Genomic DNA, 27,850 nt, shown 5'->3' with positions numbered 1-27,850 from the left:
AGCAGGGGGTCAGGGGGAGGGGGAGTTAAGGGAGGGAAGAGGGGTAGAAGGGGGACAGGGAGGAGTGGACATGAGCAGGGGGTGGGGAAGAGAAGGGGAGACATGAGAGGGGGTGGGGAAAGGAGTGTACATGAGCTGGGGATGGGGGGAAGTTCGGGCAGAAACCAAGTGAGTAGGAACTGGGGACAAGGGCATCACCTTGCGCAGGGTGGGCACCTATAGCTCCGCTGGGAGGGTGCCATGATTTCCAGGTGCAGAGGGGGAGGTACCCAGGTACCACGAGCACGCAGGGAATGCGTCTGGATACACACGGATGTGCCCCACTGGGAAAGACCCACCTCAGCTACACATGCACACGGGCCAGGAGAGCTTCGGGGTAGCAAGGACACGTGACCCCAGGGGGGAGGGGACAGCACCTGTGCAGAGCAGGTGTGGGCCAGCATGAGCACGCGCAGGTTGAGGCGGGAAGAATGAGCGCCAGGAGGAGGCAAAATTCAAGAAGGACAAACCTGGTGTTAGGGGTGAGGGGTGAGGGGTGGACCCGGGGAAGGAGATTAGGAGAGGGTGGTAGTAGGTGAGGGTGTGGCAGGAGAGGAGTGCAGAGGTGGGCGGGGCGGAAGGGAGGGAGTATCAGGAGGTGGGCGGGGACAGGGCTGAGGTTGGGGGTGGGGGGGGGGGGCCAGGAAGGCGCGAAGGGGAGGGAGCACCAGGAGGTGGGCCCAGGCAGGCCAGGCAGAGGTGGGTGTGGACAGGGCAGATGTGGGCGGGATCAGGGGGAGGGAGCATGGAGAAGTGGGCGGGGACAGGGCGGAGGTGGGCGGGCAGGCAGGGTGGACCGGGTGGGGGGCGCAGCGGCGAGGCACAGAGGGGACAGCGGAGTCCAGTGGACGCAATTTGGTGAGGACACAAGAGACACCGCCAGTTCCCAGAGTCGGAGAGTCCGAGAGGCCACCCGGCCTCACAGAGGGGGGACTTCGTCCCGGCCCTCCCCTTCCCTCCCCCCTCCCAGCCTCACTTGTACAGCAAATGAACCCGGCTCCCGTCACAGCTGAGCCGGTCAGGGGGCTCATGGGGCCCCCTGGGCAGGCCCCCAGAGGGGTCTGGGGGCGTCGGGGGGTGGCGCCGCGGGCGGAGCTGCTGCCGGGACCGGAGCTGGTGGCGCAGCTCAGAGACGCGCTCCTCCTTCTGTGGGAAGAGGACAGGAGAAGGGGGAGTGAGGAGCGAAGCCGGGGTGGGGGTGGGGGGGGGGGCGGTTGGGCAGGGACGCAGAGGCAACAGTGGACAGAGGAATGGAGAGTCAGGAAAGAGTGCACAAGGGGGGGGGGGGGGGGCGGGGGGAAGGGCAGGGACGAGAAGGGACCAGAGAAGTGAGGACCAGGGACGGGAGGGACGGTCCGTGCGCCCCCACTGCGCACCTCGGCAATGATCTTCTCCAGCTCCCGGTTCTCCTTCTCCAGCAGCCGGGACTTCTCCTCGTCGTTGTTGTTGGTGGAGGACCCCGTCTTCATGGTGTCCTGAGCCTCTGACTGCCACTCGCCGCGGGTGACCAGCCGGCGCACCTGGGAGGCCAGTGTGGGGGGTGTGGGGTGCTGGAGCGGGGCGGAGGGGGGGAGGCCAGGAGGGGGGCAGGGGGGCAGGGAGCAGAGGCCCAGGATGAAGGCCGGGTTCGGGTCAGACCGCGGGGGGCGGGGGCGGGGGCGGGGGGGCGGGGGGGGGGGGGGAGCCTGACCTTGGGCACGAACAGTACCACCAGAGTGATGTAGGAGGAGAACACTATGGCGAGGGACGCGAAGGCAAAGGCGGCGTCCTGCTGGCTGGACAAGATCATGGTGACGGGGGCGGTGATGAGGCACAGGACCTGCGGGCGAATGAGCTTGGGACCTCCGGGCTCTCCTCCCCCAGGACGGCCCATGAGGACACATGCTGGCACAGCTGCCCTGCCATGAGGGCCCAAACGTGAGGCCACCCTCTTGGGCTCTAGGTCAGCCCCTGCCTCTCCTGCTACCATTACACACATTCAGTCCCCAAGTGTCCCACACCTGGTGGCAAGCCAACCTGGCCAGGGAACCACACACAAGCCATCTAACCCTTCTGCTTCCTCGCCCGTGTAGAGGGGACAGTACCGTGTGCCCCATGGGCCGTCACAGGAAGATTAATGAGACAGTGTCTGCAGCGTGCTTTCCCAACTGTAAAGTGCTTGGCAAACCTGGGGCATTAAAAACTATTTAAGACTTGCACCCACTGACCCCAGGCAGCCCCTGGGGTCAGGGCCAGGTGCTACGGCTCACCGCCACATTGTAGATGGCCATGCCCACGGCCCTGTGGTCGTTGATCTTCTCGGTGGACACGCTCTTAGTCTCATAGGCAAGAAAGATGCCCAGCAGCAGTAGCAGCCCCTTGTAACCATAGAAAATGCCTAGGACAGCAGGAATCGGTCGCATGGGCAACAAGCCCTCCAAGCGTCCACCCCTGCGTCCACTCTCTGCCCACACCCCCCACCTACTGCAAACAGGGCTCCCCTCCCATCGGCCCCTCTGACCTAGCACAGCCATCTCTGTGCATCCCCCAATCTGACCACCTGACCACCTCCTCCTGGGACACAAGTGGATGACTGCTAACAGCAGCTATCCACCAGCCCCGGGGCCACACAATGTCTCACCCCCTCACCCTCCAGGCTGAGGGTAAGTTTTACCCTTTGTGGTAAAACCACAAGACCAGAGCAATGTTCAGGAGGCCAAAAGGGGCCTGCCCCAGGCCCTCACAGCTCTGGTCTTCCTATAGGGAGCAGACCAGACGGAAGGGGTCAGGCCATCCCCCCTGGTCCCTGTGCCACACCCCTGCTTTAGCCCCCCGCTCCTCCTGGAAACAGTCCAACTCTCCCCCATCCCCAGAAAGGATCAGTGCAATGACACAGAGGAGGACACTCTTCTTCCGAAGACCCTTGTCCCCACCAGCCCGCTGTCCCTGCCCCACCCCCTCCCCCACAGCCCACACACCGAGCCACGTATTCATCTTCTTGGAGCTACAGTGCTCCAACTGGGGCAGGATGGACACATCAATGTCTTCCTTCGGCTCCTCCTTGGCAAAAGTCTAGTGGAGAAATTGGGCCACCAGAAAGATGGCAGTCACCCTCCCCGCCCACCCCTGCCCCCCCTTTTCTAGGAGACCAGGCCCCGTGCTAGGCCCAGGGGTGTTTTCGTGAACCCCAGCTTTCCACATGCCTGGAAGGTCTACACATCCCTCCTGGCTCCCCACTACTCGCTTTCATCAAGGAACCTCGGGGCACCGGAGCACGATGCTGGACAGCGCTCTCCCACGAGTGGCTGCACGCTTCCAGACCGTACTCAGCCCAGACACCAGCGAGCCCCACTCGGCCCTGGCCTCAGTACCTCCTCCCAACCTGTACCTCAATGGTTCGATGCAGGGGGTCCACAATCTGCCAGATGGCAAGAGTGACCACATCCATGCCCACCAGCAAGCCCACCGTGGCATACAGCTTCCAGGGCTCCAGCGTCTGCACAAACAGAGCACAGGCCAGTCGGAAGAAGCCCTCTAGGCCCCGGGAGCCAAGGACCTGAGGGCCGAGGAACAGCAAGCAGCTCACCTTCCTCCACTCCTTCTTCTCCTCCTTCTTCGTGAAGACCGTATGCACCCACCAGATCTTAGTGAACATGGAGCCGTAGCCCAGACTGAACCCCAGACCCAGGAGCCAGAGGCGGGCCTGGCACAGGACGAGAGAGCAGGGCAGTGTGGGGCAGAGCCTCGTGAGGGAACAGGGGTACAGCCAGTGGGGATGGGGGTGTGAAGGGCCAGCAAGGGAGTCCCTGCCTTCAGCAATGTCCTCCCATCCAGCAGGGTGACCGGCCATAGTCTCCTGGGGTTACTGGCCAATCGGGCGGGTTACAGCCCCAGACCCTCCACAACACAGCCCCACCCACCTCTGCAGGCCCATCTACGGGCCTTTGCTCCCCCTGCTCCAGCCACACTGACGTGCCCGCCTGAGATGCTGGCTCTTCTAACGCTGCAAACCATGTGAGTGACCACCTTTATCTCTCCAGCTGATAAAGCCCACGTGTCCTTCGATATTCAAATGCCACCCTTGCTGGGGTCCAGCCATGTCCTGAGCTGCTTCCTCTCTGCTTCCACAGCACTCTGTGCAGAGACCCCTCCTATAGCCCCCTCTGTCTACCTCTCCCACTGCTTTCTGGTTTTACTGGGGACATACAGCCTCTGGCAGGGTGCACGTGCACAGCTGCAGGGTCGGGACGGGCACACAAGGAGGCGTGAGGAGGGCAGGGAAAGAAGCACTATTTCCCACCAGCATAACAGAACTACAGAAGCCAGCCTTTCCCCACAGCCCAGGACCTGCCATGCCCCGAATACCAAGAACGTCCTCCCTGCCCCCACTCCCTGCTGTTAGTTCAGGTCTCCAAACCACAACCAAGGCCACCCTGGGAACCCAGTTCCTTCTCTCAGCCCCACACAAGCTGCCATTGTTCAAGGGCTCTTTGCGCAGACCCTCCTTCACCCTCAACACCTCCCCTCTTGTCCATGAGGCCATGGCAACCTTGGAACCGACAAGAGAGCCACACAGTGAGAAGGTCTGGAGGACAGAAAGAAGGAATGGGGCCAGGCAGGGACCACAGGGGTGGCATTAGGGGGACAGGGACAGTCGAGGAATGGCAGGGACCACGGCCTTCTGGGCCAGGCTCCTGGGCGGGGGGGGGGGGGGGGGGGGGGGGAGGGGGGGGGAGGACAGCTTCCTCCTGCAGGGTGTCCACCCCACATCCTCCTTACCTGACAGACAAAGGGGAACTGGCTTCTGCCAATGTGGTAGCCGTCCAGCCCGAGGGGGAAGACGGCAGCCAGTGCCAGGGCACAACCCACAGCAGTCAGATTGTTCAGGTGGGGCTGGGAGTTCTGGATGTAGCTAGGGGCAGAGGTGGGGGTTGGGGGGGGGAGAAAGAGTAGAATTAACCTCTTCTCCTGGGGGGTGAGCTCCTCAGTGCCGCCAGGGCCTGACCCAAGCTCGGCCACGGGCAAGGGTGCATGGTGCAGCCTGGGAGACAAGGCCGCATGGGCGGGGGCTGGCACAGAGCTGCGGGGAGCTCCCCAGCCCAGGACACCACCTGCACACACTGTGTCCCCTGGCCCCAGAGGCTCTTGGTGTCCAGACAGCTGCTTTGGGGCTGGGATGGGGGGTTTCCAGGCCAGTGGCCACTGGGAATGCATTAGAGTGAAAGCATCCACCGCCCAAGGCCTCCAGAGGGTCTTATCCTTGGTCCCTCGGGAGGGGAGGGCATGCCCGCTGTCTGGGAGGGGCAGACAGAACAAGGAAGTGTCAGGAAAGAGACTTACCGGACATGAGAGTTGTAGATGTTAAAAGACAGACAGACCACAGCCAGGACAATGCCCAGGCTGGACAGAACAGAGACGGAGATGAAGAGTTTCTGGGACATGAAGCGAAATGTCTTGATGACCAGGGTCTGGTCAGCCGGGGGGGCCCCTCCTGCATGGCATGGGGGGTAAGAGGGGTCTGGTCAGCTGGGGGTCCCTCCTGCATGGAACTGCAGGGGGGGGGATCTGGTCAGCTGAGGACCCCTCCTGCATGAAACTGGGGGGGTTCTGGCCAGGTGGGTGGCCCCTTCTGCATGGCATGAAGGGTAAGAGGGGTCTGGTCCCTCCTGCATGGAACTAGGGGAGGGGTCTGGCCAGCTGAGGACCCCTCCTGCATGGCACTGGGGTGTTCTGGTCAGGTGGGGGGGGTCCCTCCTGCATGGAAATGGGGGGTCTAGCCAGGTGGGGGGTCCCTCCTGCATAGCACTGGGGGGGGCACGGGGGACAAGGAATGAAGATGGGGCAGGTGACACTGTCTCTAGTCGTGAGGACATGGGGACCCTCACTGCCCTGGACCGGGGCCCCTCCAGTGCCCACTCCCTGCCGCAGGGGGTCAGGAAGAAGTCAGAAGTGAGGGGTGGAGCTACAGACCCAGATGTATCACCAAAGCCCTAGTCTGTTTCTGTCATTGTCTGTTCCGTGTGTTTTTCTGTCTATTTTGCAGCAAAGGAAAGTGGGTGGGAAAGAAGGGTTGACAGAGATAAACCTCACGAGGTCTCTTATGACTCAAATCAAAAGCTGCAAAAGACAGCTGTAGAATCATAAATCCAGAAACTTCAAAGTATCCAGGCTGGTCTCCTCACCTTAGGAAAACACTGATCTGTGATTTTTAACCCTCGTAGGGTGATATACCCAAAGGTGTTTTCTGGTTATTAATAGGGGAAGCTCAAATGTGTCATCGAGTTCACAGGGGAAAAAACGAAAAAAAGAAAAAAACCAATTTCAATTTGTTTCGCTTTAAAAAGAAAAGTGTAATTTAGGCCATGCAGCATTTATAGCAGCACAGAACACTGTCCTAAATTCAAATTATGAAGAAATGTCAGCTCACCAGCAGTGCTGGGAATCTCTAGATCCCAGCTGGGTAGGGCAGCTGTCCCCACCTCGGTCCCTCCTTTTGTCCACCTTGAGTGTCTTTCCTATTTCTGATCATTTAGCCCACAAAGCACACAAAGAGTAATTGTTTCCTTTTTCCCTTTAAAAAGCACATGTCATTGGAAGAGAATTACATGAGGTTTCAAAGCCTCTCCTATAGTTTAAGTTTTCCTGACAGAGATGAAGAGGCCATTGTCGGCCTCAAGTAGCTGGTTCAGAGACAGCAAGGCACCAGAACAGCTGGTAAACCCAGACGGGGTTTCCTGGCTGCCCCCTGTGCACCCCCACCCCTAACCCTCATACCTGAGCAATGTCCTATCCATACCAGTGCATTGCTACCAACCACCTGCCCCTCCCCAAATACACAGCTCCCCTAGCCGTGTCCAAACCTGGGCCCCCGCCCCCAGACCATGTACCCCACATTCTAGCCTCAGGCACCTGCCACCCCCTTCACCCCTGTTCACATGCACAAGGCTCTCCCTCAACTGCTCAGAGGCACTGAAGGAAAACATCAGCAGGGCCCTGCTTACCAATCCACTTGTCCGTTTTGGACCAGGAAAGGTCATCCTTGGTGCTGTCATAGTAGCCAATCTTCTTGTAGCTTCCACCTGGATGGGGACAAGGCAGGGGGGTGGGGTGGGGGTTGAGGGCCCAGCCCGGGCACCAGCTTCCCAGGGTTCTACTTCACCCTGAGCCCCTCAAGGGCACCCGGGAGGACCCGGGGGCTGCCTGCACCAGCAATCTGACCGAAAGCAGTACAGGATGGGCCCCAACACAACATACATACAGAAGAACACCTTCTACGTCTAAATGGTCCGCCGCCGTGCAGCAGCCTCACACCTCTCACTGCGGATGTCTCGCACGTCGATTCTGGCTTCTAAAGCTTTCAACATCCCTACTCATTCTCCCTCTCATGACAGACAGAATCACAGGATCTATTTTCCCAGTGGCTTTCATTTTAATTTTAGACATTTCTCTTCTGTTGGCTTGGGTTCTAATTCCTTGGAAAGTTGCATCTGCCTCTTTAAAGACCCACAAGACAAGACAGAATGCAGCATGCAGCTCCTAAGATTCCTGCTCCACATCTGGTTATGAACAGCTTCCTTCAGAAGCCAGCGCACCGCCCTCCAGCAGGGGTGGGAGGAGGGGGGAGGAAAGGGGGAGGAGGATGGGGCGAGGGGAGGGAAAGTGGGGGAGGGGAGGAGGGTGGGGGAATGGGAGGTAGAGGGGGGAGGTGGTGCGAAGGAGGAGGATGGGAGGTGGGGGGAGGGGAAGAGGGGGATGGAGAGTGTTTGGGGGGGATGGGGTGGGACGCGGGGAAGAGGGGGATGGAGGGTGTTTGGGGGGGATGGGGTGGGACGCGGTGAGGATAGGGTGTGGAGGAGGAAAGGGGGGTGGGAGATGGGAGGAGGGGGATGGGGGGCAGGAGAGAAAGAAACTTCCCTCCAAAGGCCACACAATGGCTCTCTTGCAGGGGCTCTAGGAAGCTGGTTGGGGTGTGAACAGTTCAGCTCACAGAAACCTGGCAAATACACACATACATGTGGTAAATTATAAGAAAATGCAATCTAGAAAAACCAAACTATGACCACCACACAAAAATTAGGATGCTTGTTTATATAGCAGGGAAATTCAATAGGTTGGTTCCTTTACAAATGGTCTCTGCCAGATGTGGCTTTCCTTGAGTTGTGGGTAAGTGACCAACAAGGCGTTAGCCCCTCGTTGGCAAGCCACCCAAGGGAAATTCCTGAAATTAAATGGGAAGCCACTGGGGAAAGACGGGCTTTCACTTTGCCTGCCCCTCTCCAACTCCTGAAAACCCACTGTCCCTCAGCTTTTCACTGCTCTCATACTATAAGAGCTTGACAGGCAGTTAGAGGAGAGCAGCCAGCGGTGGGAGGCCCCTAGGTCATTGAGTCTTACCCCAGGCAGTGACCCCAAACAGCTGGCCCCTGCCCCCTGTGCTCACCCTGCAGCTGCTCGATGAGAGTCCAGGCCATCCGGGAGCCGCTGGCATCGAAGACCACATGGCCCTGAGGGAGGGAAACAGGCGGAGGCAGACAGAGGTGATAAAAGCAAGAGCGAAAAGAGACTCAGGGACTCTCTGGATCCTTATGCTTTGATGTAACTGAGCCTCTGAATGAAGTCTATTTCTGGCATTTGCCTGCATATAGGACGTACCCCAGATGCCCATACCCTAGATTTCAGACACATTATTCTGTTGAAAAGAATCTTCACCCATGGGATTTGAGTGAGAAAGAACCCCAGGTAGAGCACCGGAGACCCGGCCCCTGGCTGTGTGACCTGGGTAGTCACGAAATCCTTCTGGACACTAATTTCCCCACTCTGAAAGGAACAGGAGACAATCTATCCGACTATTTCCTCCTCTAACGTTCTACGATTCTCATCTATTAATTCCTACACTGGAAAGAAATGAGGGAGAGGTGGAAAGAAAAGGAATACACCACTTTTCCTTCTAGTCTCTTATGGGTTCTTCTGGTTTGGGGGTCCCTACCCCCCAACCCAAGACCCATTATTGCAGAGACTGAAGTGCACATCCAGGAGGAGGACGCTGTGTCTGTGGGAGGATGGGGAGTGTGAAGGAGGTCACTGTAACTCACAGAGACGCCCTCGAAGGACGAGGAGTTCATCGCCCGGTAGATTTGGTCAGTAATGGTCTGGTTGTTATAGTTGAAGTCCTCCAGGCGCACCCCTGAACGGCCACCCCCTCCGGACGTCTTGTTCAGAGCCAGCGCCAAGGCCCAGATGGCGTCGTAGGCCAGCGGCGCCTCCTGGAACCCACCGGTCTCCTCGGGGTGTCTCTTGAGTCGCTTGGTCAGCTTCTCCACAAACTCCTGGGATGTCTGCAGAGGGAGGGAGGGGAGAAAGGGTTGGCGCAGGAGGGGGTGGGGGGCACGGCTTCTGATTCTGGCTCCAGAACTTCTGCTGAACAGATGGTTTGTGCTTATGACAGATCGAGCGCACAGACCTTCAAAATCTAACCATGCCCCTGTATCTCTTAGATCAGCCGGTGAGCTGGGTCCAGGGGCTCAGTGTGCCCAGCCACTAGCTCAGAATGGGAACAGAACGTCTAAGGAACAGTCACTCTGCAGAACGAATGGCAAGAGAAAGGAGACGTGGACGACCTTCTCTCGTGCTCAGACCCAGCACCTGACAGCTCCTCCAGTTCGGAAACACCCTAGATGAGGTTCCTGCAGAGCCCTCCTCACTGGACTCACCAGGCAGGAAGGGGACTCTTCAGTGTGCTACCTGCCTTACCGTCCTCACGGGCCTTCAGCTCACAGCCCCCTGAAGGGTGTTCGAGAGACTGAGAGCCCAGAAGCAACCTTCATGTGTTTGAGGTCCAATACTCAGCCCCTACCCACACCCTCCCCACCCTCAACCTCTTTCCTCCAGAAGCTAAAGAGAATGAGATAGCTCCTGTAACTGTCAGGAGATGAATAAAGAGCCCTAAATTTCTGTACCTGGCAACGACCTCATTTGGCTAAATAACCATAGGTCAGTTCCTCAAGTTTTTGGAAATGTCTACCACGTAATGGAGAAAAATCACATCTGTCCTCTGTTACCTCCCAGAGGCCACACAAGGAAATACCCAGAGGCTACCTCTTGGCAAAGCACAAGTAATACACAGGGCACCTCAGAACTCTATTAGATCTGGAATGTACTAACATCCTCAGACTCTAAGGAAGAAATGAATGATGAAGTATAAATAAAAATCTGTTTCCCATGCCCTGCCCGCTTTTCTTTCTATTCAACTTTCTGAAGATACAGGAGTGGGAGGTGCAAGGGGCAGGCAGTGTGTTACAGGGGAAACTGCCTCTAAAAACAGGCCAGGACCAAGTTTCATCCGTCTGCACACCCTCAGCACCCAGCCCTGTGCCCAGCACACCATGGACAAGCAGTAAATGTATCCTGGATTAGGGCAGCAAAAAATACCCCACATGTAATTCTAATGGGAGATACATGTCATTGTACATTTGCCCAAACCCACAGAATATACACCCCCAAAAGCAAGCCCTTGTGTAAACTATGGGCTTTGGGCGATAATGTATCAATGTTGATACATCAACTATAGGCACTCTGGTGGGAATGTTGATAATGGGGGAAGATGTGCACATATGGATTCAGGAAGTATATTCTTCTCAATTCTGCTGTGAACTTGAATTACTCTAAAAAAAAATAAAGTATTTTTAAAAATGTCCATTGGCACTTTTCCAAAGAAGACATCCAGATGGCCAACAGACACATGAAAAGATACTCAACATCACTCATCATCAGGGAAATACAAATCAAAACACAATGAGGTACCACCTCACACCTGTCAGAATGGCTAACATTAACAACTCAGGCAACAACAGATGTTGGCGAGGGTGTAGAGAAAGGGGAACCCTCTTGCACCGCTGGTGGGAATGCAAACTGGTGCAGCCACTCTGGAAAACAGTGTGGACATTTCTCAAAAAAATGAAAAATAGAACTGCCCTACGACCCAGGAATTGCACTACTAGGTATTTATCCAAGGGATACAGGTGTGCTGTTTTGAAGGGACACATGCACCCCAATGTTTATAGCAGCCCTATTGACAATAGCCAAAGTATGGAAAGAGCCCAAATGTCCATAAATGGATGAATGGATAAAGAAGATGTGGTATATATATAATGGAATATCACTCAGCCATCCAAAAGAAGAAATCTTGCCATTTGCATAATGTGGATGGAGCTAGAGAGTATTATGATAAATGAACTAAGTCTGAGAAAGGCAAATATCATATGATTTCACTCAGATGTGGGATATAAGAAACAAAACAAATAAATGTATGGTGGGGGGAACAAGAGGAGAGAGGGAAACAAACCACAAGAGACTCTTAATGACAGAGAACAAACTGAGGTTGATGGAGGGAGGGTTAGGGGGATGGGCATTAAGGAGGGCACTTGTTGGGATGAGCACCAGGTGTTGTATGTAAGTGATGAATCACAGAGTTCTCCTGAAACCAATATTTCACTGTATGTTAACTAACTAGAATGTAAGTACAATTTTGGAAGAAAACAAAATAATAAAAACAACTTGAAAAAATAAAAAATAAAACTAAAAATGTCCACTGGTGGGGGGCCTGGGGGGCTCAGTCAGTTAAGCATCCGACTCTGGTTTCAGCTCAGGTCATGATCTCAGGGTTTGTGAGTTTGAACCCCACGTCGGGATTCTCTCTCCCTCCCTCCCTCCCTCTCTCTGCCCCTCCCCTGCTCACACCCTCTCTATTGTCTGTCAAAATAAATAAATAAGTAAACTTTAAAAAAAATGTCCATTGGGTAGATCTCAATTCCAACTGACCATCTACCTGCTGTGTAACCTCAAATGACTTATTAAACTCCACTAGTTGGTTATTCAACTTTTTTTTAAGTGGTCTTCAAGCTCAGTGAAGAGCCCAACATGGGACTTGACCTCATGATCAAGACCTGAGCTGAGATCAAGAGTTAAACACTTAACCCACTGAGCCACACAGGCGCCCCCTGGTTATTCAACTTTAAAATGGGCATAATACTATCTCGAAGGGTTATTATATAAAATAACAATATATATAAAATACAGGGTATAAAGTAAGTTGCAGTTTCTCTTTGTGAATCTCCTTGTCTCTTAATCTCACTGTTGTCACTGATACTCAGATCTATAATCAGGCTCAGCATTTCAGGACCTGTATCCCCAACTGTCTCTGAGGCATTTGTAACTATACGATCAGTAATCCAAAATTAAAAATATCTAAGACTAAGCTCAATTTTTCTTCACTCCCAACACTTCCCAATACATGAGACTGAAGCTTTAGAATCACCTTGGGCTCTTTCAAATCATGAAGTCCTCTCAATTCTTCTATTGAAATGTTTCATTAATAACCATCAGCCCCTATGGGGCACCTGGGTGGCTCAGTCAGTTAAGCGGCCGACTTCGGCTCAGGTTATGATTTCACGGTCTGTGAGTTCAAGGCCCATGTCGGGCTCTGTGCTGACAGCTCAGAGCCTGGAGCCCGTTTCAGATTCTGTGTCTCCCTCTCTCTCTCTGCCCCTCCCCTGTTCATGCTCTGTGTCTCTCTGTCTCAAAAGTAAATTAAAAAATGTTAAAAAAAATTAAAAAGGGGCGCCTGGGTGGCTCAGTCGGTTAAGCGGCCGACTTCGGCTCGGGTCATGATCTCGCAGTCTTTGAGTTCGAGCCCTGCGTCGGGCTCTGTGCTGACAGCTCAGAGCCTGGAGCCTGTTTCGGATTCTGTGTCCCCCTCTCTCTGACCCTCCCCCATTCATGCTCTTTCTCTCTCTGTCTCAAAGATAAATAAACGTTAAAAAAAATTTTTTTTAAAAATAACCATCAGTCCCTACACTGAAAAATGTTAATAATAATAGCTAACATTTCTATCTCCTTACAATGTACTAGGTATTTTCTAACATATTTATAAGGTATTTCTAAGGTGTATATATAAATGTATTTAATCCTCAAATAATCTAATGAGGTTTATTGCCCATTTTAGAGATAAAGAAACAGGCACAGAAAAGTTAAACTTGCCAGAAGTTATACTGCACAGCAGGGCTGGGATTCAAGGCCAGGCAGGCTGGCATCAAAGTCCTTACTCTTGGGGTGACTGGGTAGTTCAGTCAGTTAAGAGTCCGACTTTGGCTCAGGTCAAGATCTCACGGTTTGTGGGTTCGAGCCTCGCGTCGGTCTCTGTGCTGTCAGCTCAGAGCCTGGCGCCTGCTTTGGATTCTGTGTCTCCCTGTCTCTGCTCCTCCTCCGCTCTCTCTTTCTCTCTATCTTTCAAAATAAATAAATAAAAACTTAAACAAAAAACAAACGTGACGGAGGGGCGCCTGGGTGGCGCAGTCGGTTGAGCGTCCGACTTTGGCTCAGGTCACGATCTGACAGTTTGTGAGTTCGAGCCCTGCGTCGTTCTCTGTGCTGACAGCTCAGAGCCTGGAGCCTGCTTCAGACTCTGTGTCTCCCTCTCTCTCTGCCCCTTCCCCTGCTCACACTCTGTCTCTGTCTCTCTCTCAAAACTAAACATTAAAAAAAATTTTTTTAAAGTAGGGAAAAGCTGATAACAAACCTGGAAACAATCTCAGTGTTCATCAGTGGGGAGTGTCCAGACCCACCATGATACATTATACAATGTTAGTTTAAAAGAGATAATTTAGGGGCGCCTGGGTGGCTCAGTTGGTTAAAGTGTCCGACTTTGGCTCATGTCATGATCTCATGGTTCGTGAGTTCGAGCCCCGCATCGGTCTCTGTGCTGACGCTTGGAGCCTGGAACCTGGAGCCTGATTTGGATTCTGTGTCTCCTTCTCTCTCTGCCCCTCCCCACCTCCCCATCTTGCTCTCTATCTCCCTCTATCAAAAATAAATAAACATTAAAAAATAAAATCTTAAAAAAACACAAAGAAACAAAGTCCATAGTCCTCCTAACCACCTTGCATCACGTCTGCATGTGGACATGCCCCCTCCGAGAGCACCTCAGACTTTCTGAGTCATCCTCAGCCTCAAAGTCTATCCAATCTCCAGTTCAAGGTAAACACTGGATCAGGAAAATACCCAGATGGAAAGGGATTCATCTGCTAGGAATGGGGTCCCCCCTGAATACATCTTCACAATTTCTGCTGGCTCCAGGTCACTTGACAAACACACTTGACCACGGGGGGCATCGCCCCCCCCCCCGACTAAAGTTACCAAAAAAATGTTTCCCCTTGGGTCAACAGAGATATAGTTGCAAATGTTCAAGTAGAAACATTACTAGGAAGCTCAAGGAGAGGCAAACAGCAAAACTTCTACAACCTGTAGAAATTAATAATCAAGTATAACTTTATGACCCTAATTTGCACCAGCCCTTCTGTTACAGCCCTTTCCGGCGCTTGTCACTGACCTAAAGGGTGTGTCCTGGGGTAGCTTTTGATTTTGTATTGTACCAAGATCTGATGAGACCTCTACCCCAAGAGACAGAATCTTATCCCCAGGTACGGCCACCTCCCCACTGCCCCTCTAGCCCCAGAACTGCAATATTTCCCCAAAACTACTCCAACCTACTGTCCTAAACTATGTTTCTCAACATATGCAGAAAAAGGATTCAATAAAAAGGATATCCATTCACAATAAAATCCCTTGGCATTAAGAAAAATAAAAATAAATAAACCAGGGTTTTGCAATCTCTGCACTGTTGACATTTGGATCAGGATAATTCTTTGCTGTGGGGACTGATCTGTGCTTCATCGGATGTTTAGAAGCATCCCTGGCTTACCCATCAGAAGCCAGTCGTGACAACCAAACTTATCCCTAGATATTGCAACCTTTGGAAAACTACTGCTCGAGCCAACAGTCCTCAAGATGTGGTCTCCAACCAACAGCACCAACATCCCCAGGGCACTGGTTAGAGATGTAGGTTCCCAGGCCCACCTCAGACCCGCTGAATCCGAACTTCCAAAGGAAGAGCCCAGTAATGTGTGTCCTAATAACCCTACAGGAAGGTGAAGCTGGAGAGCCAGTGCCCTTAAGTGACAGCCATCCTTATGGGCCAGAGGGAGCTCTGCTTTTCTCAGTCAGCATGGCTCTGGCCCCTGGGTCCAGCCTGTGCTTCTGGTCCACTCTCCTGGTCCCTGCTTGATTCATCCACCATCTCTTCCCATCAGTGGTTCAGGCTGCTTCTACCCCTGGAAAATCTCGGCTGGTCCACTTGGTGTTTCAAGCTATGAAGCAGACCTCCCGTCACCAGAACAAAGGCTATGGCCTCAAAGGCAGGCACTACCTCTCTCTAGAGACCAAGAGCCAGAAAGAGACCCTCTCGCTCATTGAGTTCCAGAGCCCAGATGTCCCTATTCTCTGCCAGGGACTCCACTGTTGCCTGCTGTGGGGCAGAAGCTGGGACGGGCAGGGCCTGGGCTCTAGGCACCAGCTCCAGTACTCCCCAGGTTCTCTCCAGGTTCCCCAGGATGGCTCACTGCTCAGATGCTCTGCTGGAAAGTGATCCCTGGGAATTTCCCCGGACAGAGTCCACAACTGGAGTCCACACAACACAACCCTCTGCTAGAACAGACTGACTGGACCTTCTTCCTCCCCTGCCCCAAAACTGTCACCAGCTCAGGTGTTAGCCAATAAAGGCACAGAGTCTTTAGTCAGAATTCATGGTTTTCCATGGAGGGTGATGGCGCAGAGGGCCTGGGGTCAGACTCCAATAGGGGCCAACTCTGGCCTCACGACTCAGCAGGGACAGGGCTGGAGGGTGATGGGGCAGAGGGGTCTGGGGTCAGACTCCAACAGGGGCCAACTCTGGCCTCACAACTCAGCAGGGACAGGGCCAGAGGGTGATGGGGCAGAGGGGTCTGGGGTCAGACTCCAACAGGGGCCAGATCTGGCCTCACAACTCAGCAGGGACAGGGCCAGAGGGTGATGGGGCAGAGGGGTCTGGGGTCAGACTCCAACAGGGGCCAGATCTGGCCTCACAACTCAGCAGGGACAGGGCCAGAGGGTGATGGGGCAGAGGGGTCTGGGGTCAGACTCTAATAGGGGCCAACTCCGGCCTCACAGCTCAGCAGGGACAGGGCCCCTAGGCCAAGTCACTTAACCTCTTTGCATCAGTTTCCTGGTCGATAGAACAGAATTAAAACCCTAATCAGAGCATTAGTGGGAGGATCACTGAAATCATGTACCTAAGCTCCTGGTTTACTACACAAAAGCATTTTCACTGAACCTTTGTTTTGATGAGATATTTGGGACTTTACAACCATGAATTTGCCCCTGGCATGCTTTCCAAAACAGGTACCCCAGACCTGGAGCTACCCCTGGGAGTAATAAGCAGGCATGCAGATTGCCCTGTAAGCTGGCTCAAGACGCCCATGGTCCTTGGGGTATAGCACTGAGAGGAAAGGAGCAGGTGCCCCTCCCGCGGGGCCACCCCAGCCTTCCCAACCAGAGCATGTGCCTCCCAGCTCTAGGTCCGCCACTATCCGTTATCCGGAAGTAACTGATTTCAGAACTCCCTTTTATATCTGAAATTCTAAAAGGGAATCATTAAAACAACATCAGGAACCAAGCTAATTGAGTATCAATCAGGAGTGAATATTAAGCAAGTTCAAAGGGCCTGGAAGTCACTAAGAGAATAAAAGGCGTTTCAGCTCAGGAACAGCTCTGCCGAGGTGCCTGCGTATACAGCATCTATATTATCATTAACGCCTCTCCTTCACTTGACTTCTTGCCAACTGCTCCTTGTTGCCATGGTAACAGCCCTTCCACTCAGGTGGGCCTAGTGAACTTGCCCCTCCCATCTCTCCCTCCCGCTCCCCTGCCCTGCCAGGCTCCCTCAGTCCTCGCCCCTGCCCAGGGGCTGGCTTCTAGGTCCCCATTCTCACCATGTTGGAGATGCTGCGGGTATTGGCCGGGTTCAGCATGACGATCTCAGTGGTGATGTGGCCTTCCACAGCCTCCGTCATCTCGTCCACTGTGCAGTTGATGGACGGGTCGTAGATCTTGAACCAATTGTCAGCATACCAGCCGATGAGGAACCAGACGTACTTCTTCCCGAAAAGCCGCTCCTTGTACACCTGAATGCAGAGGAGGAGGGAGGCTGGGCCCTTCTTTCTCTTTTTCTTTTATTTCCCTTGACACTCTCCAGCCTCTTGGGAATCAGAGAAGAGCAGAGAATTGAAAAGAGGAATCTACAAGTCTCGGAGGGAGTGGGAAAGACTCGACGATTCCTCCTTCTAAGCTCCTCCCCAGCTAGTCAGGAAAGATGGGACTCGGGCTCCTGCAGAAGCACAGAGGGTACAAAACTGAGATCTGGAGAAAGTGCTGTGTGTGAGAAGCCAAGATGGGAGGCAGAGTCAACAGACAGGAGCATCATATTACTCGTCATCTCACAGCATCTGCTATCAACCTGATCCGAGATGCAAACAGGAGACCCCACAACACACCCAACGTACAGAGCCCACCCAGACCCCTGCCTCTTCTGATTCCAACTCTACCTCACAAAAAACTTTCCGGGCTTCGGTCTCATAGAACAGTCCCACGATGATCCGGGCATCCTGGCGCTGCAGAGTGGACAGAAACAGCTGCTGAGGGAGGCCTGGAAACAGCCAGCTGCTGAGGGAGGCCTGGAAACAGCCAGCTGCTGAGGGAGGCCTGGAAACAGCCAGCTGCTGAGGGAGACCTGGAAACAGCCAGCTGCTGCCACGGCATTCATCCCCTGCCCCAGAGTGCTTAATGCAGGGTTCTGCTGGAGGGGTAGCATAGAAATGTCACTGGACAATGGAAATTAACCTCCCCAGGAGATGCTGCTATCTCACAGAATCAAAATTCTGTGATGCGATAGAGATGTTAGCTGGGGGGTGGAGGAGAGGGGAAAGTGGGTGATGGGCATTGAGGAGGGCACTTGTTGGGATGAGCAGTGGGTGTTATATGGAAACCAATTTGACAATAAATTATATTCATAAAAAAAAGAGATGTTAGCTAGCATGGATTGTAATCATATTGCAACATATCAATGTATCATCACAGCTTATATAATATTACACATCAATTGTATGCAACCCATAATATATATATCTATATATCTATATATCTATATCTATATATATAGATATATAGATATATAGATATATATAAATGTATCAGATCAACTCGTTGCAGGCTGCAAGCTTACACAATGTTATACACTAATTATATCCCAACAACCTGCCTGTCTGGTTCTCCTCTCCAGCCCACCACTGTCCCCCCAACCCGGTCCCTCTGTAGGCTGAGCCCACCACTCCCAACCACCCCACCTTAAGGTTTTTGACAGGCACAGCTGGATCTGAGAAGAAACTCTGGCGGAAAGTAATCTCGATTCCAGCCTCCTTCACTCGTTCCTCTAGGTCGTCCAGAGTCTTGGGTGGGAATAAGAAAAAATGGAGAAAGCACAGGTGCACAGTGGCATAAAGACCGGAGATGCTACCTGGGGATCATACACTCTGAAGTGGAGGAACCGCAGTTCTGACCCTTCCTTCAATGGCATCTGCCCCAGGGTGGGAAGAGCTCAAAGGAAAGCAGCTGGGGTCTCAGGGATGGTCCTACATGGGAAGGTACTTACGAGCCCCTCGCAAGGATCTGTGTCCTGGGAGGTCACCCTATCCCCCCACCCCCACCCCCCGCCAATCCCTACCAAGCAGCAAACATGGGGGAGAGCAGAACAGAGGAATCGGGGAAAGATGAGACAGGGTCTGGTGTGCACACGATGGTCTCAACCTCAAGAGGCAAGTGGGCAGACAAAAGGATCACAGAAGAATGTCCTGGTCACTGAGAGAAAGTCAGGGGAGGATTGAAGGGCTGCTGAACATGAGGGCGGGTGGAGGATCCAAAGACCAGAATAAAAGGAGGGGCTGCCTCCGTCAGGTTCAGAGCCCTGAGCTTCCTCTTTTCCACCCGTGCTGTTCCGGAGACGTCTTCTGCCTCTCCTGTCCCTCCTTCTCCGTTCCCACTCACACCTGCCACCCCGAGTGTCTCTGGATTTGCTGCCTTTCTGGGTTCTTCTCTCACATTCTCTCTCTCATCTCGTCTGAACTGTGGAGTGAACCTACTTTATTAGAAGTGGGTCATTTGGGTCTGTCTGGGGAAGAGAACATCAAAGGAAAAAAATGTCCTAAAACTAAGAAGTTGGAAAGAATCTTGAAAACTCAGCTGTGCTTATTCCTCTGGCTACAGAAAGAACATGCACTTAACCCAGTCGGAATGTGTCTGCTTTTGATAAAGAAACAGGATCTTCTCCCCAAAAGGGATCCTGGCCACATGTCTCCACTGGCATGTGGAAAATGCGCTCTCACCGAGGTGAAGACCTCAGTGGTCTGCTGGATGGTGGCGATCTTCCTCCAGCCCCACTTCTCAAAGAGCTTCACCCGGGTGGGATTGTGGAGTGTGGCCGACGGATGAGTTCGAAAGAACGTAGGGAAACGCTGCCGGTTGGACAGGGCCGGTGAGCTGGAGCCATAGGAAAGCTGAGGGACAGACACAGCGCAGGGCACGCTCACGCTCCAGGCTCCCAGGAGAGGGGACCCTCACAGACCCACCACCTGGCACAGGTGCCTGTTCCCTGATCTGACTTCACTTCCATCTGACAAGAAGCTAAGTCAGCTGCAGCTATCAGCCCCCTGCTGCCAGGAGGCCCCAAAGGACCAGGAGTCCTGCACCTGGGTTCCTCCACAGCCCTCTTACATGCTGTCCACCCCTGTTCAGCTCCCACCTTCTGAAACCCCCCCACCCCCACCTACCACAATGAGGTTCCACATCCTGGCGGCCTCGGCCACAAGTGTGGAGACAGAACTGCAGCCAGGCATGAGGATGATCTTGATGGGGTCATTGTAGAGCAGCTCGTACAGGTACTTGGTGGCTTGGCCTGGGTCACACTGGATGGGAGGGGGTAAGCGTGGGTTCTCCCGGTGCCCCACCCCCCGCGTCTCCAACAGTCTAGTCGCTCCTCGAGGACCCATCCCACCACTGGACCCTTGTGTGCTTTTACCATTTTCTCCTGCCTACCCTCTCCTGCACGCACCTCCATCCGTGTTCATGCAGACACAATCTTCCCTCCCTTCAGCCCCTGCTCAGACATCCCCAGCCTCATTTCCTCTAGCACCCCTGTCCCTTTTCCCCTGTGTCTCTGCTCCAAATCTCTGTGAGTCTGCAGGAATGTGAATAAACTCTCCCCAAGTCCACAGACAGGCTCCTCAAACATGGCATGAAAATTCCTCCCTCGCCTCTCCCCACCGTCCATTTTCCCCTGGCTCTTCCCTTTCCAGGGCTAGAGATAAACAAACAAGAGAGAACAGGGAACAGGACCACTAGGGGGTCCTGCTGGGCAATCCCTCCCCTCCTGCTGGGCTCTGACATTTGACGGGTCCATTAGAAAAAGAAGCCTTGGGGGGGGGGGCGGCAGAGGGAGAAACAGGTGAGGAAAGAACTGGGAGAATAAATAGAAAAGGACTCTTAACAAACCGGGTGTTTTTAGGGGTGCGTGAAGGGGAGGCAGAGAGCTGGGGAGGGCAGGGGTGCTGGGAGGACGGCACGTGGGGAGGAAGAGCCCCATGGTCTCCCCCTGCCTGTTCCCCTCCTGCTGAAGTTTGACATTTCAGAAGCCGCTGGAGCCCCAAAGGAAGCAGAGAAGAAATGGAAGCCAGTGGGAAGCCAGGGCAGAGGAGAAACAGGAGGCACAGGGGACTGGGGGGGGGATGGAAAAGGGGGAGCCGGCAGTGAGCAAATAAGGAAGGCCCCCTAGAGCTGCTCGCTTCCCACTGAGGCCTGACATTTGAGACCCTGTGGGAAGCTGGAGCAGGGAGCCAGGTGGGGCAGGAAGAACAACACTTCCCCGCCCCCCTGCTAGGAGGGGCTTCTCCGGCAGGCCCCACCATCCTGAACTGTCTCAGGGGGTCACTGCAGATCCTACCCCAGCCCATCGCAAAGCCCCTGGGTGCCCCCCTCCTGGCTTGAAGGAAGGGTAGACAGGAACACGGACATACCAGAGCATACACACAGGGCCACTAGCCTGCCCCACGTCTCTTCCTCCGCTTCTCCTTCCTCCGCTACCTGCTCTCAAACCCTTTCCCTCCACATCCTGCTCCTCACTGCAGATTCCCTCCGTGTGATGCCCACCCCCTCCCCCATAGACTTCCTCTCAGCCTCCCCTCCGCTCTCTTCTGCAAAGGATCCGGATTTGCAGGCAGGAAACCACAGGAAAGCACACATTCCTGTTAGTCTGCTTTCCTTGTGCCTTCTCTCAGGGCCCCCCCCCCCACCTGCTTCCCAGCACCTCTGGGGAGTCACCTCTCATGGTGGAAGAGTCTGAGCCCACATCCAGACCTCCTGGTGACCCCAGTCATGACACCTGCACCCAGCCCTCCCAGGCTCCCGCCCCAGACTCCCGCCCCAGACTCCCGCCTCCAGCAGCCCTGACCCTCTGCCCTAACTCCTAATTCTTTTCCAGCTCCCTGCTGTCCCTCCACAGGCGTCCTGGGGTCATCTACCTAGGCCTCCTGCACGACAGGATTTCGTGCTCATTCCGGACCAGACAGTTAGAATATGTGTTTGAAACAAACTCCTCTACCATGGAGAAGCTTAAGAGCCCCTCCCCAAGTGTCAGGAGGGATCTGAGTCCCCTCCCCAAGCTAACAGTCCCCATGCACCCCACCTTCAACCTCATTCCTGACCCCTCGTCCCACACAAACCCATTTCTAGGTGCAGATGGCTGTTGGAAGAGTGACAATAAATCCTGAGTCCAGCCAGGTGTAAGATGACCGTTTCATCACCTCTGCACTCCACGGTCCCCCAGTCCCTCGCGTTTCCGGGGCCACACGTCAGACAGGATAAATCTGAGGCCGGAAGCCACATCCTTCCCCACGTTCCCAATTACTCAAATGGGACATAGGGTGGGGAAGGAAACTCATGGCCGACCCAAATTTTCTCACCTTCCGCCTTCCTCTGGTCCCCGCCTCCCTAACCCTTCGTGCTGGTCCTTTCTCACATCTTAGAGGCCACAGTGCTGAATGGAGGAGCCACTCTAGACCCAAGTTCCACAGGAGCCCAAGGACTGATCTTCACCCCAGCCCTCCTGCTTGCCCCCTCCCCCACTGCCCTTCTTGCTGGTTCTCTCTCCTGCCGGTTCCCAGACTCCCTCTATCCCTAGGCTCTTGTGCGGGCTCCCTGCAGACAGCTAACCCAGTTCGTTGCCCATCTCCCAACCGTTAGCCCCTCCCCAAGCACAACACGCAGTGTAACCCACAACCCAGGAACCCTCAACCCGGTTCTGGTGGAGAATGTGCAGAAACCTGGTGGAGCTCACTGCTACCTGGCTGTTTCGTTGTGATACATACACGAGAGCACGCAAGTCCCTCAAAATTTCGCTTATTCAGTCCCCATTCCTCCCAGCTCCAACCTGCTGTCAAGATTTACCTCGTTACCATGGAAAACGTGAGCCGGCCTCAGCTCCTGCCTCGGACACCTCCTCCACCCCTCCACCCACCCCAGGAGGTAACGAACTCCCCAGAGGGTCAGGGTCAGCTGGTGCCCTACACCCATCCCCAGTTCCCCCACCCCCCGCCCCCACGTCCAGGGGTCCTGGGGAGCGGAAGGGTCACGACCCACCTCCTAACCCCCTGACCCTCATCTTGAACCTCCAGCCCCTCTGACTCTCCCCAGGCTCCCACACCCCAGCCCACCTCCCTCCAGTCACACGTGGGAGGGGTCCACTTCGCCATCCCAGCGGTCACCCAGGCCAAGGCGCGAGGCTGGCCTCCTGCCCCGCTGTCCCCTTGCCCCTGTCCCCCTGCCCCCTGCCTCGTGTCCCCTGTCCCTGTCCCCCTGCCCCTGTCCCCCTGCCCCTGGCCCCCCTACCCCTGCCCCCTCTCCGCCCCCGCCAGGACTACCTTGCTGTCGTGGTGGATGAGCTTGAGCTCGTAGTCCGGCAGGATGTCCCTGCGGCTGTTGACGTCCTCCAGCGCCATCTCCACCGCGGGCTGGCAGGCCTGGCCCCCCGGCCAGCCCCCGCTCATGGGGAACAGCGCCCCGATGTACACTGCGCGCCGCTCTGAGGAGGGGTGCGGGGGGACCCGCGGGTGAGGCCGCGGGAGGTGAGGGGAGTGGGAGGCCCACGCAGGGGCCACCCCCGCCGCCATCACCACCAGGAGCGGCAGCGGCCACCCCGCCCGGGGAGAGGGGACCCCCGGGCCCATGGCGTGGGGGGGGGGTCTGCTTGGTGGGGAGGAGCTCAGGGGGGACACTTTTCCCGGGGAGGGCTGCTGAGGGGGTGTCGAGGCGGCGCCTCCATCTCGGGTTTCGGAGGGCGCAGGGGGCCGGAGCCCCCAGGACGCGCGGAGGGCTGGCTCCCCGTGGCCCCCGCGGCTCCCGCCACTGCCGCTGCCGTGGCCACCGCGGACTCTCCTCGCGGACTGACCGACCGACCGAGGGGAGGAGGAGACGGACGGCTGGGAGGGGGCCCTGACGTCACGGGCGGCGCGCGGCGGCTGGGGGAGGGGCGGAGGGAGGCGCGCGCGCGTGGGAACGCCGGGGGAGGGGCGGGGAGGGGAGGGGCGGCGGACGCGACCCCCGCGGGACGCCAGGGAGGGGCGTAGAGGGGAGGGGAGGGGGCGTGCCGGGAGGAGGGAGGGGGGTGGAGAACCGGGGCGAGAACGGGGGTGTGGACGGACGGGCGGATGGATGGGGCGGGGGCGGCCGGGGGAGTGGGGGGGGGGCGGACAGGACGCGAAGGACCTGGGATCCGAGGAGGGAGAGGGAGGGGTGGGGAGGGCAGGGGCGGGGGTGCGGGGTCTGGGGGGGAGGGGGCCAAGGCCTGGCCCTGAGACGCGTGCGCGTGGCTGGCGGGGGCGCCTGGAGAAAGCCCGGGGAGGACGGGGGGGGGGGGGAGCCCCGCGGGGAGGAATTGGGGGGCCCCGCCGGGCTCTGCCCTCCGGGAGGAGCGGAGTGGGGAGGAGGCGGAGCCGAGCGCTGGGCGCCGAGCGGGGAGTCGGGAGGGACCGCAGCCTCGCAGAAAACCGGGACTGGAGGCAGAAACCAGGTAGGAAGGAGGGGCCGGCCGCAGACGGGGGCGGGGGGCGAGAAGGACGGGCCCCCACCGCCTGGGGTGCAGGGGCGCGAGTGGGGGTTCGGGGGTGCAGTGCGCGAGAGGAGGGCTGTCATCTCACCTGAGTGCGGCGTTCGATTCACTGGCAGCAGGAAAGACGGGGATCAGAGAAGAGTTACCACCGGCGCCCGGCTTCCCCGGCCTGAGCCCAGCCCCCTCCCACACCTGTCCATGCCGGGAGGCCCGCGTGCAGCAGAAGCCTGCGTCTCTGAGGGGGGGAAGGGTGCCTGGGGATAAGAGCAAGGTGGGGCTGTGGGTCAGGACCTGTTGGTTTTCTTCTTTCATTGTTCATAGGACAACAGAATTTGAGACAGGACATGGGCAGATTCTGGCTTTGCGGAGCCTAAATATTATAAAATTCAGGGGCCTCTCTTTAAGAAGAAAAAACTGCAAATTACAAATACAATTGATTTTAAACTGTTGCTGTTAAAATCTTACTTTTGCATTTTTTACAAAAAGCTATGACCGTGTGAACACATTACTAGAGCACAGGACGAGACCCTGGATAGGATTCCCAGTTTCCAGAATGGAGTGGTGAGGTATAAGCAGAGCAATGACATTAGGGGACGAAGCCAGGCCAGGACCTCCAGGGAGTCTGCAAAAGTGGGGGACGCATGAGGTCGGCCTGAACCCCGGGGACAAGAGTGCAGGGGCAGAATCTGGGTGCCCAGGATAGGGGGCATTCTGCTGAATGAAATGACAGAGTAGGTGTTGGACACAAGACTGAGTGCCCTGGGGAAGGACGGAGGTTGTCGGAGACCCTCCTTTTCCCCTCCCCCATCCCCGGGTCATCCTTTAGTGCTCTGACAGTTCTGCCCCCAATTTTAAGTCTTTTTAAATTTCACCCTGATAACTTTCCACCCCAGATATTCTTTCCAATCTTAGTGTTTTTTCTAAGTATGACATGATTTATTTCTGAGTCTTTACAATAATCCAGTTATATAACAAATGGAAAGGAATCAATTGTAGAAGAGGGTTATGCCTAGAAAGTTCTAAGTTTAGAGATAGGCTAGGGGAAACTGCAGTATTTAAACCTTAAGAAAGGTGATGGAGGGTGAGATTCATAACGGAAAAGAGAACATGTAGAACTGGGAGCAGGGAGGAGATCTCTAAAGAGGAAGGTAGAGGAAGGGGGCCCCAGCGTAGGCGAAGTGGACAGTGATGCTGCAGAAGGGGGCTGGAGAGAGGCAGGCGAGGGCAAGAGTTGGGTTTTCACCTCCACTTCCCCAAAGCCCCCCCCCATTTTGCATGGCACCCCTTCCCTTCCCGCCACCCCTTCCACCCCGCTCCCAACCTCTGGCACGCGTCCTCAGCTGCATGCAGGCAGCCGGTCCCCTCACCCTGGCAGTGGGGCTTGGGAGCACTCCACTGGCCCTGACTACAGATGCTGCGGGAGCTGCCCACCAGATGGAAGTCAGGGTCACACCGGAAATCCACCCGGGCTCCGTCCAGAGCGGGGAGGTCCCCACCCGTCAGGAAAACCTTCCCGTTTTCCAGGGCCAAGTATGACTTGGAGCAGATTCGGACTGTGGAGAGACACGAAAAGGAAAAGAGAGGCAAGTTGGGGAAGGGGGCCTCAAGCACCCCACTCTTCAGGAAATCAGATGTGCAAGGGGTTTGGCTCTCTGGCATCCTCTCCTCCCTTAACCCTGGAAGCATCCACACACCACCCAAGGAAAGGGAAAAGGCGTTTCCATCCTTGGTAGGAACCTGAGGTGGAGCTGTAGGTGCACAGAAGGGAATCTTTTCAAAGTCAGCGGCAGTGGGCGGTTCCCTGGCTTGGAGAGTGCGGATGTGTAACTTTAGATGCACAATTGGATTTACCTTTCTTATTATAGTTGGTTTACAGTAATGTCAAACTGGGTTTCGCTTCGTGGGTATATGGCCTCTGCGTTGGAGACAGAGGTATTCAAGACTGCAGTGAAACCATTTTACGAGGGTTTTTGCACAATCTGCCACTAGTCCTCAAAGAGAAGAACTCACAAGCAAGATGAATAATCAAGTTGTTTTGTCAAGTGGTCAGTGGCCTAATGCAGGGAGGATGAGATGAGGTGATGTGTGGGCTGCTGACTTTACTGCCTCCAAGTGCGGCAGGGAAGTCCCTCTTACATGGTGTGAGCTCTGTAAATGTCCTTGTGAATTGTGACAGTGGTTGAAAGTGCTGACCTAAGCAATAATGCTAAGTGTGAGGCAGGCCGAGGAATGATCTAGAAGAGAAGAGGGGCTTGGGGATGCTACTCACCGCAGCGGCTGGGAGTGTCCATGTCTGTCCAGGAGCCGTTGGCCAGGCACTTGCGGACCTTGGGCCCCACCACCTCGCGCTCCCCCCGGCACACGTACTCGATCTCATAGTCCACGGGCAGGAAGTTGATCGCCTTCACCTGGTCCCGAGTCAGGCCCCTGTACCTGATGCCCCCTTCCCAGGGCGGGTGTATGATCTGGCACCCTGAGGGGTGAGTGGAAGGCGTCAGAGAGGAATGGCGGGGAGGGGAGGGACAGAGGGCGTGGTCAGCGGGCAGGTGGCGGGCCCAGGGGAGCAGCTGCGGTGCCAGAGGGTGGGGGTCGGGACGGGTACAGAACCCGGGACTAAAGGAGAGAGAGCTCTGCGAGCTCGCCAGTGAGGAAGGAAGGGTGCAGGTTGGGGGTGATGGGCAGAATTAAGAAATGGTGAAGGGGTACACTGTGCCGGCGAGCTTGGTAAAACAGGCTGGAGGAGGATTTTTGAGCGAATTAGGCTGAGAGGGCAGGGGGGCCTTAGGCTCCCTGGGCAGCAGTGTAGGCAAGGAAAGAGGGGTGGGGTTGGGCTCATCATGCAGGGTCCCCGAAAGGTGGCCTATGCAGCAGTTTGGGGCAGACAAGAGGGGGCGCTGGGTCACAGGCGGGGGTGATGGAAAGGAGGTCAGGGATGTCACAGTGGGTCCGGCGGACGGGACAGGAATGGGGACCAGAAAAAGGGAGGGGGAGGGGCAGGGAGAGGGGGAAGGGGATGGGGGTGCCCGAGGTCGCCGGCGAAGGTGCACCTTCGGAGGTGGCGTTGGGGGTCTGCGCCCCGCCCGCGCCCGGGGGGCGGAGGAAGAGCGGCGCCAGCGGCAGCAGCAGCAGCAGCATCTGAGTGACAGGAGGCCGTGAGGGCCGGACCCCCGCCGGCCTGGCCCAACCCGGGAGGCCCGCCCGGCCTCGCCCGCCCGGCCTCCCGGGGCCCGGCCCCGGCCCCGACCCGGCTCCTCCCGCCGACTAGACGCGCGCCCGGCGGAGGAGGCGGGGGCGGAGCCCCGCGCGGGGTGGGGTGGGGGGGGGGGGGGAGGAGAGAGCGCCGGTCCCCACCCTCCTCCTGCCTCCCTCGGCCCCCCACCCTCCCGGGACTCCACCTCTCGGCCCCCGCGCCCCGGCCCGGCCCTCCCCCGCGCGCCCCTCGCGGAGCCCGGCTGCCGGCCCGGCTCTTACCTCTGCGCCCGGCCGGGCTCCCCGGCTCCGCGGCTCCCCGGCTCCCCGGGCCTGCAGGCCCCAGGCCCGGCAGCTCCTCCCGCTCCCCTCCGGTCTCCCCGACCGTCCGCTCCGCCCGGCCCTCCTCCCGGCGAATCCGCGCTCCGGCCCGGGTCGCCCTGCCCTCGCGCTCCCCCAAACCCCACCCCGGTCTCTGCTTCCCGGGGCGGCGGCGGCGGCGGCCGCGGGAGCCGGGAGCGAAGGAGGCGGCGCCGGGGACCGGGGGAGGCTCCGGGCGGAGGG

At 56.2% G+C, this 27,850-nt stretch overlaps 1 protein-coding gene across 2 annotated transcripts; it reads right to left on the bottom strand.

Annotated features, from left to right (window-relative positions):
• GABBR1 (gamma-aminobutyric acid type B receptor subunit 1) lies at window positions 1-27,850 on the bottom strand. Of its 2 annotated transcripts, XM_058732661.1 has the most exons (23): window positions 27,569-27,849; window positions 27,145-27,232; window positions 26,367-26,570; window positions 25,465-25,650; window positions 24,186-24,206; window positions 22,911-23,071; window positions 19,767-19,901; window positions 19,323-19,493; window positions 18,288-18,389; window positions 17,490-17,555; window positions 16,878-17,069; window positions 9,111-9,353; window positions 8,459-8,522; window positions 7,020-7,097; window positions 5,359-5,509; window positions 4,798-4,930; window positions 3,605-3,721; window positions 3,407-3,514; window positions 2,997-3,090; window positions 2,289-2,416; window positions 1,730-1,858; window positions 1,416-1,559; window positions 1-1,185 (listed from the first exon to the last, which is right to left on the bottom strand). In XM_058732661.1, exons 2-23 carry the CDS (start codon window positions 27,230-27,232, stop codon window positions 1,012-1,014), a joined length of 2,889 nt encoding a protein of 962 aa, XP_058588644.1. In that variant the 5' UTR covers window positions 27,569-27,849; the 3' UTR covers window positions 1-1,011. The 2 variants fall into 2 exon arrangements, with proteins under 2 accessions (XP_058588644.1, XP_058588645.1); XM_058732662.1 differs by lacking the exon at window positions 1,730-1,858 and having other exon boundaries at window positions 27,569-27,850.

Source organism: Neofelis nebulosa, chromosome 6 (assembly GCF_028018385.1).
Source record: "Neofelis nebulosa isolate mNeoNeb1 chromosome 6, mNeoNeb1.pri, whole genome shotgun sequence".
Taxonomy (NCBI): Eukaryota; Metazoa; Chordata; class Mammalia; order Carnivora; family Felidae; genus Neofelis; species Neofelis nebulosa.
This window is presented reverse-complemented; position numbering and strand designations above follow the sequence as displayed.